This window comes from Misgurnus anguillicaudatus, chromosome 23, assembly GCF_027580225.2.
Source record: "Misgurnus anguillicaudatus chromosome 23, ASM2758022v2, whole genome shotgun sequence".
Classification (NCBI taxonomy): Eukaryota; Metazoa; Chordata; class Actinopteri; order Cypriniformes; family Cobitidae; genus Misgurnus; species Misgurnus anguillicaudatus.
In genome coordinates this window covers 28,255,001-28,273,274 of record NC_073359.2, presented here as the reverse complement: position 1 = coordinate 28,273,274, position 18,274 = coordinate 28,255,001, and the positions used below count along the sequence as shown (strand labels likewise).

The following is an 18,274-nucleotide window of genomic DNA, read 5'->3' as shown; positions in this document are numbered from 1 at the left end:
TTCAGAAAACCATCGCTGATAGCTGATGAAAATATAATAATAAAGAAACTTGAGGGATTACTCCACAAACTTCCTGATAAATTTCTCACCCCCATGTCATCCAAAATGTTTATGTCTTTTTTCTTCAATCGAAAATAAATTAAGATTTTTGAGGAAAACATTTCAGGATTTTGTCCACATAGTGGACTTCAATTGGACCTGATGGTTTGAAGGTCAAAATTGCAATTTCAATGCAGCGTTTACACCAGCCAGGGTAGATGCGGCAAGCGCAAGTGATTTACATGTTAAGTCAATGCAAAGACACGATTAGGCATCCTGCGGCGCGGTACACTTGGTAAGCGCGGCGCAAATAGCGCAGAACGTGCCTTCCGCGCAAATTGAGCGTTGCTGCGGGAAACGCGCGAGTTCTGCAGATTTCCGCACCGCGTTAACCAATCAGGACCTTGCTGTAGTAGTAACGTGATTACAGGAAGCGAGCGGAGTGGCGGAGTCTCAGCAGAGTCGCAGAAGCCCCTCCCATGACGCGAATTTCCGTGTGAATGTCTCGAATGACTAGAATTTCATGCGCGAACTCAAATGTTCACGCGTCCAACTACGCGCGAATAGCATGTTTTTGCCGCCTCTACCGCGGCTGGTGGAAATGCACCATTAGAAGTGATTCACATTTTGCATCTTTTGCACGATCAAGTTCGTTACTTCAAATGTAGGCGCATGGTATGCACACTCATAATGGAAGCGACGCGAATCGCAACAGGTCGTTTTTTCCAGGCGTGTCCAAAACGCATTGAGTTAACAACATTTCAACTTTCTAGAATGCTTCAAGTGCACCACAGGTCATGTGACAAGAACCAACCAACGGTCGCATTTTCTGCGCGGATTTAAACGCGAAATGTGAACCGCCCCTTAATGAACTGTAAACAATCCCTAATGAGGCAAAAAGTTTTTTTTAGTGAAACGATTGTCATTTTTACCTAAAAAATTATAAATATGTACTTTATAACCACAACTTCTCCTCTTGCACTAGCCCTGTGATTCGCGTTCGCGACCTTATATATTAGGTAATCACATCGTAAGATCACACATGGCAAATGGGAAACTACAGCTCCAGTGTTTACAAGCGTGAATAATGAGGACCGTTCAGAAGTTGTTGTATGTAAAATGACACCAAATAATGTCTTTAGTTTAAAATGGTCCGTTTGCGTGCATTTTGCATACGCCATGCGTGACCTTTCAACTTAAATGCATATGTAAGGTTGCGCAGGCGCATCACAGTGGGAGTGGCTATAAGTACTTTTTTTGGTGAAAATGACAATCGTTTCGCTAGATAAGACCTTTATGCCTCATTTGGGATTGTTTAGAGCCCATTAAAGCTGCATTGAAACTGCAATTTTAACCTTCAAAGTTCAAACTATTGGGTCCAATTGAAGTCCACTATATGGACAAAAATTTTGTATTCTTTTCGACTGAAGACAGAAAGACATAAACATCTTGGATGACATGGGGGTGAGTAAATTGTCAGGATATTTTCTTATGAAAGTTGAGTAACCCTTTAAAACCCAACCCATAAGCTTTATTTCTGAGAAAGGCTCTTGCATATAGACCCAACAGTCTCTATTCCTAAAGGACATTGATTTACTGTAACATTCCCACCAAGAGTAGCATTCTCAGGCTGCCGGACAGTTAAAAAAATGTATGATCCCATGGAAATTTGTATGGTAAAAGATGGTGTGTGGCAGAAGGAAAAGTAGTTGGCATAAACCAACAGGAGCAGGAGTCTCTCCCTGCTCCCCGAATGATTAGTGCTCCCATTCTTTTGTTAATGTCTTCTTGTGATGATGTCACACGGTTTGACCCCGCAGAGTAGCTGAACCCAGACGCCCCGGGTTGCACACAGCGATGGGCGAGTTTACACGTTTCTCTCTCTCTTTCCCTCTCTTTCCTCTCTGTAATATTAATTTGCTTCTGAAAGCATTTCTGACTGTTGCGGGAGGTAATCAGTTAACCTGATTATGAAACTGATGAAATTAAATGATTTCGGTAAGTGAAAATAATAAAATGGCCAATGCCGCATAGGATTCATCTATGCAATTTAATTCCACCCCCGAGACGTTTGCCGCAGACTAGGTTTTTTAAAGTAAGCTTTTCAAAAAGTGCTTTTCTATAATTACGAAGATTTATTGTTAAGAAAGCCAATGTGGTACTTGGAAGTGGTACTTGTGTATTTATATTATACCTTTTAGTTGACGCACAGGCCGAAATAGGCCATTTAGCTTTTAATCTTTTAAACAAAATTATATCTGCAAAGATCATTAGAAATCAATCATAACTCATTTGTTTATAACCGTTGATACTCGACGCAAATCGGCTTCCGCTAAGGCCACCGCTCGGGTTAAGAGGCTTTAGATCGGTCACTTACATAATGACATTAAATCACGAGCCACAATTAAAGGCAATTACAGATAATGACAGCCGGTGTCAAAGCACGGGAGATTAAGACGTGCCCTTATATATCGGTAAATAGACAGCTGTTGGCTAAAGTAGACAGCGCTCCCGTTCTCCCCAATCCTACGCCCAAGAACGGCGGTCATTAAAACCAGGCCATTATCGTCACGGCTTAACAGCCTCTCGGCCACGAGCGTGCACCTGTAATTGCATTCCTCCGTGTGTTGTAGGAAATTATGGGAGAGAGGCTGAATTAGCCCTTTGAAAAGTGCCAAACAATAGGAGGGACCTCGGCCCGCATCAGGCACCTGAAGTGCATTGTGACCAGAAGGCTTTCAACAGAGACTAAGTATAGAAAGCTGTGTTTCGTCTAATAGTCAGCCAGTTAAGGCCTGCTGTTTGGGTGTATAGGGGGAGTGGCGATGAATTAGCTGTGCGAGTGCCCGAGTATAAATCTGCAGGTTATATGCATTGAGGAATCGTAAGTGCAGTGCTTTTTAGCATAAATGCAACTATAACTGCAGGCTGCTAAGGGCTTTTTGTGTAGATATGTGTGCGATTTTCTCTTTCTTTACCAAAGCTGATGACCCTGAACCAATTTCAGCACAAGAAGCTCATGGGAATATCTGAAAGGCAAATTCTATTTCTAGATATCTGTTACTATTATCTCTCTGTACAAATGCTTGGGGGAAGCCGTTCCTTCCTGAAGGACGATTCCTTTTCAGATTTTGTGTCTCAGTGTTAATACAGATATTTATAGCATACTGTTGCTTATAATAGCAGGCATGGTATGTATGTCCAACTGTTTTAAGATAATATTTTTTTTAAGTTTTCCAAAATATGTAACTTAAGTGTCGCTTATGTAGTAAAGATGCCAAATACTGCTTTGACATAATATGTTAAATTGGAATGAAATGGTCTATTATTACCTTATTTGAAAGGGTCATGAATAATAATGTTGAGCTTTGCTTTGATTGGCTGTTTCTCAGAGCAGCTCCTTTAGTAGCTCTGTGTGTGTGTAAACAGACCTTATGTTTGAGCCTGTATCAGATGAAGCTATATGAGATGAAGATACAGATTTTGAGGATTAATTAATTGTTTGGAGATTGTTAATAGACATTTCTGAGTGGCAAGTTTGTGTTTTTTTCTTCAGTATGGACCTGCAAAACTTAACTGTAATGCCAGTTAAGTCAGACCAGCCGCGGTAGAGGCGTCAAGCGCGAGTGATTTCGATGTTAAGTCAATGTGAAGATCCGTTGACGTGTGTCTGAAGGTCTCGCGGCTCGAATGAGGCGTTTAGTGCGGTGCGGTAGACGCGATTCCACCTCATTCGCGCGTCTAGTTTGCGCAAATGGCGCGAATTGATCGTTTCCACTGCAAACGTGCAAGTTGAAAATGTTGAACTTTGGCGAAAAAACGCGCCATGTTAACCAATCCGTAGCTTGCTCTAGTAGTGACTTTATGAGATGAAGATACAGATTTTGAGGATTAATTAATTGTTTGGTGATTGTTAATAGACGTTTCTGAGTGGCAAGTTTGTGTTTTTTTTTCAGTAAGGACCTGCAAAACTTAACTGTAATGCTGCAGTCAGACCAGCTGGGGTAGAGGCGTCAAGCGCGAGTGATTTCAATGTTAAGTCAATATGAAGATCCGTTGACGTGTGTCTGGAGGTCTTGCAGCTCGAATGAGGCGTTTAGTGCAGTGCAGTAGACACGATTCCACCTCATTCGTGCGTCTAGTTTGCGCAAATGGCGCGAATTGATCGTTTCCGCTGCAAACGTGCAAGTTGAAAATGTTGAACTTTGGCGAAAAAACGCGCCATGTTAACCAATCAGTAGCTTGCTCTAGTAGTGACTGTATGAGATGAAGATACAGATTTTGAGGATTAATTAATTGTTTGGAGATTGTTAATAGACGTTTCTGAGTGGCAAGTTTGTGTTTTTTTTCTTAACTGTAATGCCAGTTAAGTCAGACCAGCTGCGGTAGAGGCGTCAAGCACGAGTGATTTCAATGTTAAGTCAATATGAAGATCCGTTGACGTGTGTCTGGAGGTCTCGCGGCTCAAATGAGTCGTTTAGTGCGGTAGACGCGATTCCACTTCATTCGCACGTCTAGTTTGCGCAAATGGCGCGAATTGATCGTTTCAGCTGCAAACGTGCAAGTTGAAAATGTTGAACTTTGGCGAAAAAACGCGCCATGTTAACCAATCAGTAGCTTGCTCTAGTAGTGACTGTATGAGATGAAGATACAGATTTTGAGGATTAATTAATTGTTTGGTGATTGTTAATACACGTTTCTGAGTGGCAAGTTTGTGTTTTTTTTCTCAGTAAGGACCTCCAAACTTAACTGTAATGCTGCAGTCAGACCAGCTGCGGTAGAGGCTTCAAGCACGAGTGATTTTAATGTTAAGTCAATATGAAGATACGTTGACGTGTGTCTGGAGGTCTCGCGGCTCAAATGAGACGTTTAGTGCGGTAGACGCGATTCCACTTCATTCGCACGTCTAGTTTGCGCAAATGGCGCGAATTGATCGTTTCAGCTGCAAACGTGCAAGTTTAAAATGTTGAACTTTGGCGAAAAAACGCGCCATGTTAACCAATCAGTAGCTTGCTCTAGTAGTGACTGTATGAGATGAAGATACAGATTTTGAGGATTAATTAATTGTTTGGAGATTGTTAATAGATGTTTCTGAGTGGCAAGTTTGTGTTTTTTCTTCAGTATGGACCTGCAAAACTTAACTGTAATGCCAGTTAAGTCAGACCAGCCGCGGTAGAGGCATCAAGCACGAGTGATTTCGATGTTAAGTCAATGTGAAGATCCGTTAACGTATGTCTGGAGGTCTCGCGGCTCGAATGAGGCGTTTAGTGCGGTGCGGGAGACGCGATTCCACCCATTCGCGCGTCTTGTTAGCGCAAATGGCGCGAATTGATCGTTTCCGCTGCAAACGTGCAAGTCGAAAATGTTGAACTTTGGCGAAAAAACGCACCATGTTAACCAATCAGTAGCTTGCTCTAGTAGTGACATAATTACAGGAAGCGAGTGGAGTCGTAGAAGCTCCTCCCATGGCGCGAATTTCCGCGTGAAAGTGTCGATGACTAGAATTTCACGGGCAAATGAAGCGAGTAAACTCAAAATGTTCAAGCAGCAAACTAGACGCGGTAGACGCAATTTTGATGCCTCAAACGCGGGTGGTGTGAACCCACGGTAACATTAATAGTTGAACTTCAGCCTGAACGCTAGCATATAGGCTAACTCAGCAGTCACAAATTTGTTTTTAGCATTGTAACAACATTGCAAATAATTTAATGTTGGGGCGTACATCACGACTGTAACGTCACAGTCAGTGGTATGTTATGATTGGCCTGTTTTCCAGCTGTCTTTTGTATGCACGCGGTTTACATAAGGAGGAAATAATTGCGTTTGAGTCTCACGATGTGTCATTACCATGTAAAGAACTCTTATTATTCATCTATGCCTACGTAAATAAAGTTTTCCATTCTACGTCACTTTTAAAGGTATAAATTTGGGTAAACAAATTTTTTTTAACCTTTTTGGCATATACTACTCATACCTACATAATTTGTGTCTGGTTATATTTACATTATTTTAACATTTATACATTTGCATTCAAGCTGTACATTTATTACTATGTGTTTTCTCTTGGAAACCCAAAACCTTTGTGCTGCTTACACAATGCTATACAAAGTGAGCTACAGGAACCCTGGTTATATGTATCTATCCTAGTTATATTTGGTAAATCTGTGATCCTGGACCATAAACCAGTCATAAGTCGCACAGGTATATTTGAAGCAATAGCCAACAATACATTGTATGGGTCAAATTTATAGATTTTTTATTGTAAAAAAATAATTAGAATATTAAGTAAAGATTATGAAGATGTTTTGTAAATTTACTACTTTAAATATCTAAAAAAATATATATTTATTATTAGTAATATGTGTTACTAAGGACTTTAAAGGCGATTTTCTTAATATTGTGATTTATTTGCACCTCAGATTCCAGTTTTTTTAAATAGCAGTATCTCGACCAAATATTGTCCAATCCTAACAAACCATACATCAATGCAAAGCTTATTAATTCACCTTTCAGATTTCAACAATGTACCCTTTTGGCTGGTTTTATAGTCCAGGGTCACATACATATTTAATTATTTTCTTATTTTAATTATTTAAAGCAAGGACAACAATATTGTCATTTTGATATTGTGTTTTTAGCTGTTACTATTAATAGATTTTAATTATTAATTTAGCCTGCTGCTTGTAATATTTTTGACTCATTTAATGGTTCAGCCCCACAGTTAGCGCCTGGGTCGATATAATAAATAGTATTTGACATTTCCAACAGTCTCTATTCTCATCTAGTCTCGCCCACCCTCGACCCGAACTCCCCTGTTGATATCTGTGTGATCTGTGCGCTCGCTGCTTTTAATTAAACTCAAATCAAATTACTCATCTCGTGTTCAGGGCTTAATTTGTGTGGTTTGCAGAAATCCTATGCTGGTGTCACAGGGGCACAGTTAATCTGGATATGGACTACACATACAGGCGCTGAACGTTTATCTATGACGTACTACAGAATATGTGATTTTAGGAAAGCTTTTACCCAGACAGTGACCTTCAAATAAAGACAGAAATGCTAGATAAATACTTACTTCTTTACAATACTGTTGTCTGTTTTATATTGCACTTTTTTATAATTAATGGGTAGTTTGGAGTCTAATGGTCACACCAGACGCATTAGGGGTGTCAAGCGCGAGTGATTTACATATTAATTCAATGTAAAGACACGTTGACGTGCGTCGGGAGGTCTCGCGGCGTGAATTATGCGTTTAGCGCGGTAGATGCGTTTCCGCCTTATTTGTGCGTCTAGTTTGAGCGAATTGAGCGTTGCCGCGGGAAACTCACAAGTTGAAAAATTTGAACTTTGCCGGAAAAATGCGCCGGGTTAACCAATCAGAAGCTTACTCTAGTAGTGACTACAGAAAGCGAGCAGAGTCGCAGAAGCCCCTCCCATGACGCGAATTTCCGTGTGAATGTCTCGATGACTAGAATTTCACGCGTGGCTTTCACGCGCGAATGAAGCGAGTAAACTCAAAATGTTCAAGCGACAAACTAGACGCGAATTTGACGCCTCAAACGCAGCTGGTGTGAACCCATGGTAAAAAGTGATAAAACAATACTTGTGTTGACTCGGAAAGCAACTTTGGAGAATTTGGGGTAAATGGGGTAAACCATTCACTTACATTGGATAGAAATAAGGCTTAAAGTGAATGGTGACCCACTAACATTCTTAATGTGCCTTCACTTAAAGGGATAGTTCACCTAAAAATCCTATCATTTACGCACCCTGAAGTTATACATTTATTTGTTCTGCTGAACACAAAGAAAGATATTTTGACCAATGTTTGTAACCAAACAGTTTTGGGGCACCATTGAGTTCCATAGAATTTTTTTTTACTATGGAAATCAATGGTGCTCCTGCTTCCTGCTTGATTACACGTAACTTTCTATGTCATATCTTTGACAGAAATGCAATATAATATACATAACTATATTATCAGTGTTGTATAAAGACCTTATATAATAAACTGTATTGTTTTTATTACCTTAGAATGAGACGTTTTATCTACATACACTGCGGGTCCCCCTACATGTAAGCCGCCATTTTGCGCCACCACATTTTTACAATTGTCCTAAACGGACAAACTGCTCTACAGAGCATGTTTGCCACTACATTGTCTCAGATGATTACATGTCTGTCCTGTGACGCTATCGTAACTTCTCTATGTGCTTAAAAAGGGAGGGGTGCAATTTGTAACCTCACCACTAGATGCCGCTAAAGTCTACACACTGCACCTTTAAAGTCTCGAATTTAAATGCCCCTCTTATTCAGTTTCTAAAAAACGAAGATTATAACTAGGGATGCACGATTTATCGGCCGACATATCGTTATCGGCCGATAACTGCTTATTTTTAATATTATCGGTTATCGGTCTGATAGCAAAATTAGGCCGATAAATGAAAGCCGATAAATGATGGATTATTTTGGTTTGTTGAACCACTTCACTTGCTCATTGCTGGCAATGTGGAGTTTTAATTGGTGCTTTCTGTGACATAGCACGAAGATGACACATGTTGCGGGCTTAAGAAGAGTATGCTAGTCTAGCGCAAAGACAAGATGTCCTCGGTCTGCAAGTTTTTCATTGTGAAAATAATATGAATATTTATTGGCCTATAGATATCGGTTATCGCCCCCCAAATACAAAGAGTTATCGGATATCTGCATCGGCCAAAATTTCCATATCAGTGCATCCCTAATTATAACACAAACATCTTTATGTTTTTCCTTACAGAGGACCTGCTTCCTGCAGGCTTCCCCAACATCGACATGGGTCCACAGCTGAAGGTAGTGGAGCGGACTCGTACGGCCACTATGCTGTGCGCCGCCAGCGGGAACCCCGACCCAGAAATTACCTGGTTCAAAGACTTCCTTCCCATCGACCCCAACACGAGCAGCGGCCGGATCAAACAGCTCAGATCAGGTAAGACAAACTCAGCCTCCGGTTTACTGCTTTATTCGAACGTTTCTCCAGAGTCAACGTTTTACCACAATCAACCTGTACTCTTCAAAAACGTGCATGCTAAAGGTGCTAGGAATGCTAAAATGTAAAGCTAATGCCTTTTAATGAACTGTGTCAGAGAAGCTTAGTCCAGATTTTGTGGCAAGCGTATGATTAATGTCTGGTTTAGACTAATGAAACTTTATTGAAAGACCCAGTAAAACAGAGTCTAATTATATATCTCATTAAGTCTAGCGCTCCAGTCGCCCCAGGGCTAGCGTTGTGGGTCACTGGTTTGTCAGCGGCAGAGAAAAAGAAAATCTATCGGGTTACGTTTGATCCGTAGGTGTTGATGTGAATATGCGTGGACAGTGGATATTCGACTAGCAACCCTTGAACTTACTTGACCCTGAGTTTTGCTTTTCCAAATATAAGAAGTGTTTAGGTAGTAAACGGCCACATCTGCCGTCACTTACTTAGGCGTGAGTGATTTGCGCTGTTAATGGACGACACACAGAATTTGCAGATTTTGGGCTGTGGTATGTGAACACAAATGCTTTGACGACAGCTCAGTCTGTTTGACTTTAACCTACACGGAGATTGCACGCAGTGATGTCACTTCCTGTGAGGCTGACCCGCAAGACAAGCTACCTAAGGTGTCTCCAGACTGTCTTGCCTTGTCATGTTTGTCTGTCTGTCGTCGATGATGTGTTCTGTGTTCGTCTCGCTTTAAAACAGCTCTGGTTTTATTCATTTACATGCTTAACATTGTCTGGCCCCCAGTAATTAACACATTATTTGAGTTTTAACAATTAGACACGCTCAATTCTGTAATAATGAGACCTGTAATAATGCTCTCGATTAAATTTTTTATAATACAGCGAGCCATTCAATTGGCTTTTAGTATAATACATTTATCTTGAAGATACCATAATTGGTAATTGATTAAAAATGCCAAAGTCCTTGAGATCTTGAAACTGTTAATGAATTTCCCAAGGCAATAACTTTATTATGATGTAATGTACACATTTGCATAAGGTCTGTTTAAGATCTGAGTAAATCAAAGCTTATCTGTCATGTCTCATTAAATGTCTTAACAAATGTTTAACATGAATCATCCTACAAAGGTGTCTTCCTCACTAAACTCTTGATTTCAGGCTATGTGCGACTGCCCTAAAATCTGCTTTGTTCTTCCTTTCTGCCTTTTTTCTGCTTTGAATCGTTTTTCAGAAGCCTTTGGTAAGTGTTTCAGCGAGTGCACAAGCTTCCCATCGTCCCTGAAGCAGACAGCATTTGAACTTCTCTCTAAAGTGCATGTTTTACCTTCTCTTTCCCTTAAATTTCTACCCAACATCATCCCTGCCCACTAACACCCCCCGATTTTCCTCAAGATTACACCCAACGTTTGTGGACGCCAGTTTGTTGATGTAGATTTATTATCCAAACCATTTTTCCCGATATCCAGCTCTCTAGCGAATCCCTCCGCTGGCTGCGCTTTGACTCTCCACGGCCACAAATATTCTGATGGTTTTAAAAGAGATGAATAACAGATTAGTATTTCAGAAGTTTCAACCGAGCTGTTTCTGACCTCTGGACACACCCTCGCTATGTGTGCCATGGAAAGCTCGCTCACAATAACATATTTATCTTCTAGACAGAGCCAAACTGCTGGGGCCTGTGGAGGCCCCCGGAGCCTTCCGGCTTGAAGGCAAACCATTATACTGTAACCTAACTGGGGTTATGAGCCTAATCCAGACCTCATCAAGGTGTCGAAACATTGGTTAAGAAAGTCTTAATTCTTTCCAACACGGTCAGGCCATCTCTAAGGTTTCAGTTGGAAGTTATATGTATGCTAGTGCTAACATTAATAGGCACCAATCCCATGGAAAAACCAAGATATGCTTAATTAATTTGAGTCAAAATTGCTTTTGAAATTCAGGAGTATCTCTGATTGGAGGATCTCGTGAGTTATCTACAATAAGAGTTTTCATATTTCATGTCTAAAACCATGCGGAAAACGCAACCACACTGCTTTCCTCATTTTTTCCAAAGCGCTTGGGTGCTCTCATAGCGCCTGCCGTTGCTAAGCAAACTATGCATTGCATTGTTTGATGTGCCGAGCATCCGCCGGCGTAAAAAGAAATTGTCGCTTATGCTAATATTGATGTACATTTTAGTATAGTATCGTTAGGGGCGGTTCACATTTCGCGTCTTTTGCACGCACAAATGCGTTATTTTGAATTTAGACATGCGACAAGCTCTTTACCGTGCGCTTCATATTTTATGTCTAAAACCATGCAGAAAACGCAACCACACCGATTTCCCCCTTCTTTCCAAAGCGCTTGGGCGCTCCCGTAGCGTGTACATGCTAAGCAACCTAAGCATTGCATTGCGTGACTTTCTGCAGAGCTTCCGCCGGCAGAAAAAGAAATTGTCGCTTATGCTAATATTGATGTACATTTTAGTATAGTATCGTTAGGGGCGGTTCACATTTCGCGTCTTTTGCACGCACAAATGCGTTATTTTGAATTTAGACATGCGACAAGCTCTTTACCGTGCACTTCGTATTTTATGTCTATAACCATGCAGAAAACGCAACCACACCGATTTCCTCCTTCTTTCCAAAGCGCTTGGGCGCTCCCGTAGTGTCTACTTGCTAAGCAACCTAAGCATTGCATTGCGTGACTTTCTGCAGAGCTTCCGCCGGCGGAAAAAGAAATTGGCGCTTATGCTAATATTGATGTACATTTTAGTATAGTAAATGTAGGGGGGGTTACATTTTGCGTCTTTTGCACGTGCAAATGTGTTATTTTGAATGTAGACTGCGACAAACGTGCTCTTTACCGTGCGCTTCATATTTTACGTCTAAAACGATGCAGAAAGCGCAACCACACGATTTCCCCCTTCTTTCCAAAGCGCTTGGGCGCTCCTGTAGCGCTGCCATTGCTAAGCAACCTAAGCATTGCATTGCGTGACTTTCTGCAGAGCATCCGCAGACGGAAAAAGAAATTGGCGCTTATGCTAATATTGATGTACATTTTAGTATAGTAAATTTAGGGGGGTTACATTTTGCGTCTTTTGCACCTGCAAATGTGTTATTTTGAATGTAGACTGCGACAAACGTGCTCTTTACCATGCGCTTCATATTTTACGTCTAAAACGATGCAGAAAACGCAACCACACGATTTCCCCCTTCTTTCCAAAGCGCTTGGGCGCTCCTGTAGCGTCTGCCATTGCTAAGCAACCTAAGCATTGCATTGCGTGACTTTCTGCAGAGCATCCGCAGACGGAAAAAGAAATTGGCGCCTATGCTAATATTGATGTACATTTTAGCATAGTAATGTTAGTGGCGGTTCACATTTCGTGTCTTTTGCATGTGCAAATGTGTTATTGTGAATTTAGACTGCTACCAGCGTGCTCTTTACCAGGCGCTTCATATTTCAGGGCTAAAACCATTTGGAAAACGCAACCACGCCACTTTTCCCCCTTCTTTCCAAAGCGCTTGGGCGCTCCCGTAGCATCTGCCGTTGCTAAGCAATCTAAGCATTGCATTGCGTGACTTTCTGCACAGCATCTGCCGGGGGGAAAAGAAATTGGCTCTTATGCTAATATTGATGTACATTTTAGTATAGTGATGTTGGAGGCGGTTCACATTTCGCGTCTTTTGTGCGTGCAAATGTGTTATTTTGAATGTAGACTGCAACAAGTTGTTCTTTACCAGGCGCTTAATATTTCAGGACTAAAACCATTTGGAAAACGCAACCACGCCGCTTTCCCTCTTCTTTCCAAAGCGCTTGGGCGCTCCTGTAGCATCTGCCATTGCTAAGCAACCTAAGCATTGCATTGCGTGACGTTCTGCAGAGCATCTGCCGGCGGAAAAAGAAATTGGTGCTTATGCTAATATTGACGCTTATGCTAATATTGATGATTTCCCCCTCATTTCCAAAGCGCTTAGGTGCTCCCGTAACATCTGCCGTTGCTAAGCAACCTAAACATTGCGTTGCCTGACGTTGTACAGAGCACCCACCGGTGAAAAAAGTAATTGGTTCCTATGCTAATATTGCTGTACATTTTAGTATAATAATGTTAGCACCAGATCACATTTCGTGTCTTTTTCAGCCAGTTTGGTTAAAGCCTGTTGGAAAGAACTAGGAAAGCGGTGCAGTTGCGTTTTCCAAACGTTTTTTGATTTGCGAAATGTGAACCACCCCCTAATTGGCTACTTATGACATTGGCTAGCTGACTATTGGTTAGCACCAACACAGTGTAGTTTTAGTTGTGTACCAATTATAAAATTCATAATACAAAAATATGCATCATTTTGAGTTTCTGAAACACTTTTCATCACACATGATGATGTTTGGAAGTCTGAATTGAGCCTGTCCTGGAGCGCGGACAGAATTCAGCAAGGAGAGAATGAAGAGAGGCCATTTTGCTGTGTTTACATTTGGGGCCAACAGTTCGCCTAAAGTGGTGCTGTTTGCAGTTAATCAGAGGCCAGTTCTCCAACCTGCAGGGATTTATGATGATGGGAAAAAAGCCTGGTGCAAATCCTCCTCATTTCCAACTCCAGCCAAGCCTCCCGCTTTCCCGTTTTTATCTCAATTCCAAAGAGAAAGGGATCACTTAAGTTTAAAAGCTCGGGAGGGACTACAGAGATCCTAACGGCAACCTCGTTTACCTTTCCAGAAAAACAGAATCTTGCAAACATTTTAACATTTGGAAATCTGTCATACTGCTACTTTAGCATCCATGGATCTTTTCCAGGTGTGGCTACAGTTACTAAACTAAAATTACTAGAGGCAATACCCCAGGAAAGACACGCAGGGGAGATAAATGGACGGATTCCTGCTGCGGTTGCTCTTTCTGCATAGGCTGGTTTGGACTTCTGATTGCTTTCTGCCGGCTTTAAGTACACGCCACCGATCTAACTGATGGATCTGAAGCGGTCATAGAGCGTAAGACTCATTAATACAACGTCTAGTTGTTTCACAATTAGTTCCAGTCCTCAGACCTGATTGGACATTAGCATCATCTGATAAAATGCCAGGATGTTAACGCACTGGTAGCCACGATAAGTGAAGGGGAGTATTTCACAAAATTAGCACATTATTACTGGATGGATCGAACTAATTAGCTTAGTATTTTGATGGAATCTACATCACGTTTAATGGTTTGTGGATATTGAGACTGGTAGCAAAACTATGCATCAATGGCAAGATCCTGTTGTTTGAAACTGGAGGTGACCCATGCCTTCTGGGAAGCACGACTGACATTTTTCCCAGCATTCCCTTGACAATAAACCTTTGGCTTTTACAGTCCGTCTAAGCTTCCAGATGTTTTTTTTTTTAAATAATTTTTGCTTGTCTTTTATAAAGAAAAGCCAATTTTACAGTGTTTTCATGCAAGTTGCTTTGACTGACAGATATTATGATGGTAAGCTCGTCTGTGCGGCATCTGCGTCCCTCCTGAAATATTTTTAAGGTCACCGTGGCCTGAATGCATGGCGGCGAGCCCAAACTCAGTTGCAGTCATACAGATGGACGATGTCCGCGGCCAGATTGTTTTCCACCCCCCTCCTTTTCCCCTACCTTCTTGCCCAAGTGTATGAGCGAATCTGGAAAGTTCGTGGAGAAAGGTGCCCTCAAATGCTCACGGAGGTCACGACAAAATCTGGCCAATGATTTTGACGTGTCATTGGCTCGAATTTGCTGGCATTTGTTTAGAAACAAAAAATGACTTTGGGATTCAAGTTTCTTCTTTTAATCTATTTACTGTCTTTTTTCATGACAATAACAGAAGCAGAAAGTTCCCTGTTTTTAACAAATAGGTTGTTTTACCCTTTCACGAATCTGAGAAACCTCTAACCTAAACCTAACCTCATCTAACCCTAACCAGTCCTAACCTTAACCCTAACTCTAGTGGGAACATCAAAGCAATCTAACGCTGCTGCCTTTAAGACCCTAATACTAACTAAACTGACACTGACGATTCCCTAAACCCTTATAATTCCTTCTAAACATCTAAAATATACATAAACAAAGTTTAAATTATAAATATTTTGCCTGCTTATCGAATCATCAAAGCTCACACTCATCCAGTCGTAAACTGAATAATTTAGCACACGACTCTTGTCTGGCTGCATTTGTGTTATGTATCGCTCCTAGGCGGGCCGGTGGTCATAAGTATAAATACAAGATAAAACCACAGACTCCTCTTTTATTGTGCTGTTCTCATCAAAGCACAGCCTTATTCCTTGGCCTTTTGCCCTTAATAGTCTGCAAAAAGACGCACTGTGGTTTATAGATCACCTGCAGGGACGATTGGAGGAGCTAATGTCAGGCTATGGGGCGGCCATCTGAGAGGCAGGCAAAATAGCCTTCACGCTTTAACAATGACATTCACGGTGCTGGTGGACAAAGGAGCTCACTGTATTTGTCTGTTGACTGGGTCAGAGAGGTTATACAGCTTTATATCACAAGGAGAATAACAGCCAGGCCCCAAGCTTACAATATTAAATTATGAAAAAAATCCATGTTTCAAAAAGCGCCATTATCCTCACTTTCCTCGGACCCGTGCACATTGGCTCACGGTGACCCAATGCCACACATTTAGTGTATAACAGCTACAGGAAGCGTAGCATCTTCATTGTCGAAAATGAGCAAGGTCGGTGTATCGCCAGCACCTGCAGGGCAGGTCGACAGATGTAACAGTGACCTCTCTGCTTGAGTTTTGGCAAAGTTAGATTCTGTATAACATTTCAATACAGGTCTGATGTATATTTAGGGCTTAGTCGGGGTGAAAGGATCATTTCTGTTGTTAATATCAGGGGAATACGATTAAAGAAGAGGTCCTAAAGTTTTTTTTATAAAACCAATAATTTAGATTTAAAGGTCCCTAATATACTTTTATATGTGGTTTGTGTAAACCAGTGGTTCTCAAACTTTTTCTGCGTGCGGCCTCCTATTGTGTACGATGCATCCCTTCGCAGACCCCTCAAAAGAAAATGTATGACATAAAACATTACAAAACTTACAATTTTAATTAAACAAAACATATTAAATCATACAAAATATTGCTGTTGGTTAGGAGTTTTATTTTTCTAATGTTTAATTATACATCATTTATGTAATGTATTTTATAAAATATTATAAAAACTGCCCCCCCCCCCCCCCCGGCACCATCTTGCCACCCCCAACCGACTAAAAAGACCACAATGAGGTCATTATTTCTATTTTAAATATTTTTTACATAATTTATTACTGCACATTTATTATGAACAGTGACGTAGGGTAACTTTCTTATTAAAATTGTTTGTGTTTTTGGTATAGATAACAGTAAATGGGGAGGGAAGCAGGCGCTCATTTGCATTTAAAGAGACACACACAAAACCGCACTTTTTCCCGCACACCCAAAAATGGGCCTTTTCAACGTGGTATAATAAAATATTTATAAGGTTTGTGGATCTGAGACTCTAAAGTTTGGGGACTAAAGTTACATGTTGAAAAATTTGCATATTAGGTGACCTTTAAAGAGACACTCCACTTTTTTGAAAATATGCTAATTTTTTTCAGCTCCCCTAAAGTTAAACATTTGATTTTTACCGATTTGGAATCCACTCAGCCGATCTCCAGGTCTGACGCTAGCATAGCTTAGCACAATCCATTGAATCTAATTAGACCATTAGCATCGCGCTAAAAATAACCAAAGAGTTTCTATATTTTTCCTATTTAAAACTTTTGACTAAAGACTCTTCTGTAGTTACATCGTGTGCTAAGACTGACGGAAAATCAAAAGTTGTGATTTTCTAGGCAGATATGGCTAGGAACTATACTCTCATTCTGGCGTAATAATCAAGGACTTTGCCGATGTAACATGGCTGCAGAAGGCGCAATAATATTACGCAGCGCCTCAAAATAGTGCCCTGCTATTGAAAGTCTTAGTACACAATGTAACTACAGAAGAGTCAAGTTTTAAATAGGTAAAATATCGAAACTCTCTGGTTATTTTTTAGCGTGATGCTAGTGGTCTGGTCACATTCAATGGATTGTGCTGAGCTATGCTAAAAGTGCTAGCGCCGGACCAGGAGATCAGCTGAATGGATTCCAAAACTGTAAAAATCAAATGGGAGCTAAAAAAGACTTTTATAGACAAATACAACAACCTGTAGATGTGTTTTTGAGGACGAAAAATAAGCCCAACCAGTCACACAGTACAACGCTCCAAGTCCACATTTTAATCCCAGCACCTCAAGGTCTTAAACCTTCAATAATAAGAGATCTACTCTCTCACAGTATTAAATAACTTGGACTAATATTAATCCTGAACTAAACTGATGTCTGTTTCGTTTATGTCTTTCCAGAGAGCACACCTATCCGAGGTAAGAGACTAACGTGAAACATAACGCAACTAACCTAGCTTAACCACCTAACCAGGCGATTTTCCTTTCCGGAGCCCAGCTGTTTTCTTCCTCTAGTTAACATTCACCCTGTCTTTGTGTCTGTGTTTGTTTTGTGTCTGTCGAACGTGTTTGTTTTGTGTTTGTTAATTCCTGAGTTCCGTGAATTGAAATGTCAGTGTATTGGGGCGGGGGTACAGGTGTTAGGGTTCATGTTTACCTGTGTATGTGACATTTGCGGTGTTTGGAGACAGGGGCGGGGTTTTACTTATCACAGTAATGAGGACGCTGTGTGTACCTCTCTCAGCCCTGATCTCATTTCCACCCGTCCCAAATGCATCTGCAACGATAGGGTCTCACATTGTGCACCAAACGTTATGTTATTTTGCTACTTTCTGGAAGTTAGCCCACATGTGTGTCGTTAAAAGTGTCTCTTTGCACTGAAATGGAAAAACTGTTTGGAGATGAGATCTAGGTTGACTCCAGAGACTCGGTCCAGAGCAAGACCATTTCTGCTTATGTCATTAAATCGCAGTATTGACCATGTGGTTTAAAAGTGTTTCTAACTTAACCTGGCTTTGCTTTTCAGAGTGAACGGGTAAGTAAACATCTTTGCTTTGAGCATAACTTTGATTTTGAGGTAAACTCGCTGGTGATTTTTGCTATTTTGCACTTTAGTTTCGCCAATTGAAATTTCAATGTTTATGAACATTATTTAAATATATAGAGTTTGTGTCAAGTTTAATGATGTGTATCTGCGAAAGGCCAAAGATGTTTCTACATATTAACACATAAATGAGCAGTAAAACTTGACAATGCAATGATTTAAAGCATCAGTGCAATATATTGTATTG

General features: G+C 40.8%; 1 protein-coding gene across 1 annotated transcript in view; it reads left to right on the top strand.

Annotated features, from left to right (window-relative positions):
• The window catches only part of ptprsa (protein tyrosine phosphatase receptor type Sa), a 240,010-nt gene that overhangs the window by 125,695 nt on the left and 96,041 nt on the right, over positions 1-18,274 (top strand). The window contains exon 6 of the mRNA XM_055217681.2: positions 8,816-9,004. Coding sequence (XP_055073656.2) covers positions 8,816-9,004 — 189 coding nt within the window. The remainder of the gene's footprint in view (positions 1-8,815; positions 9,005-18,274) is intronic.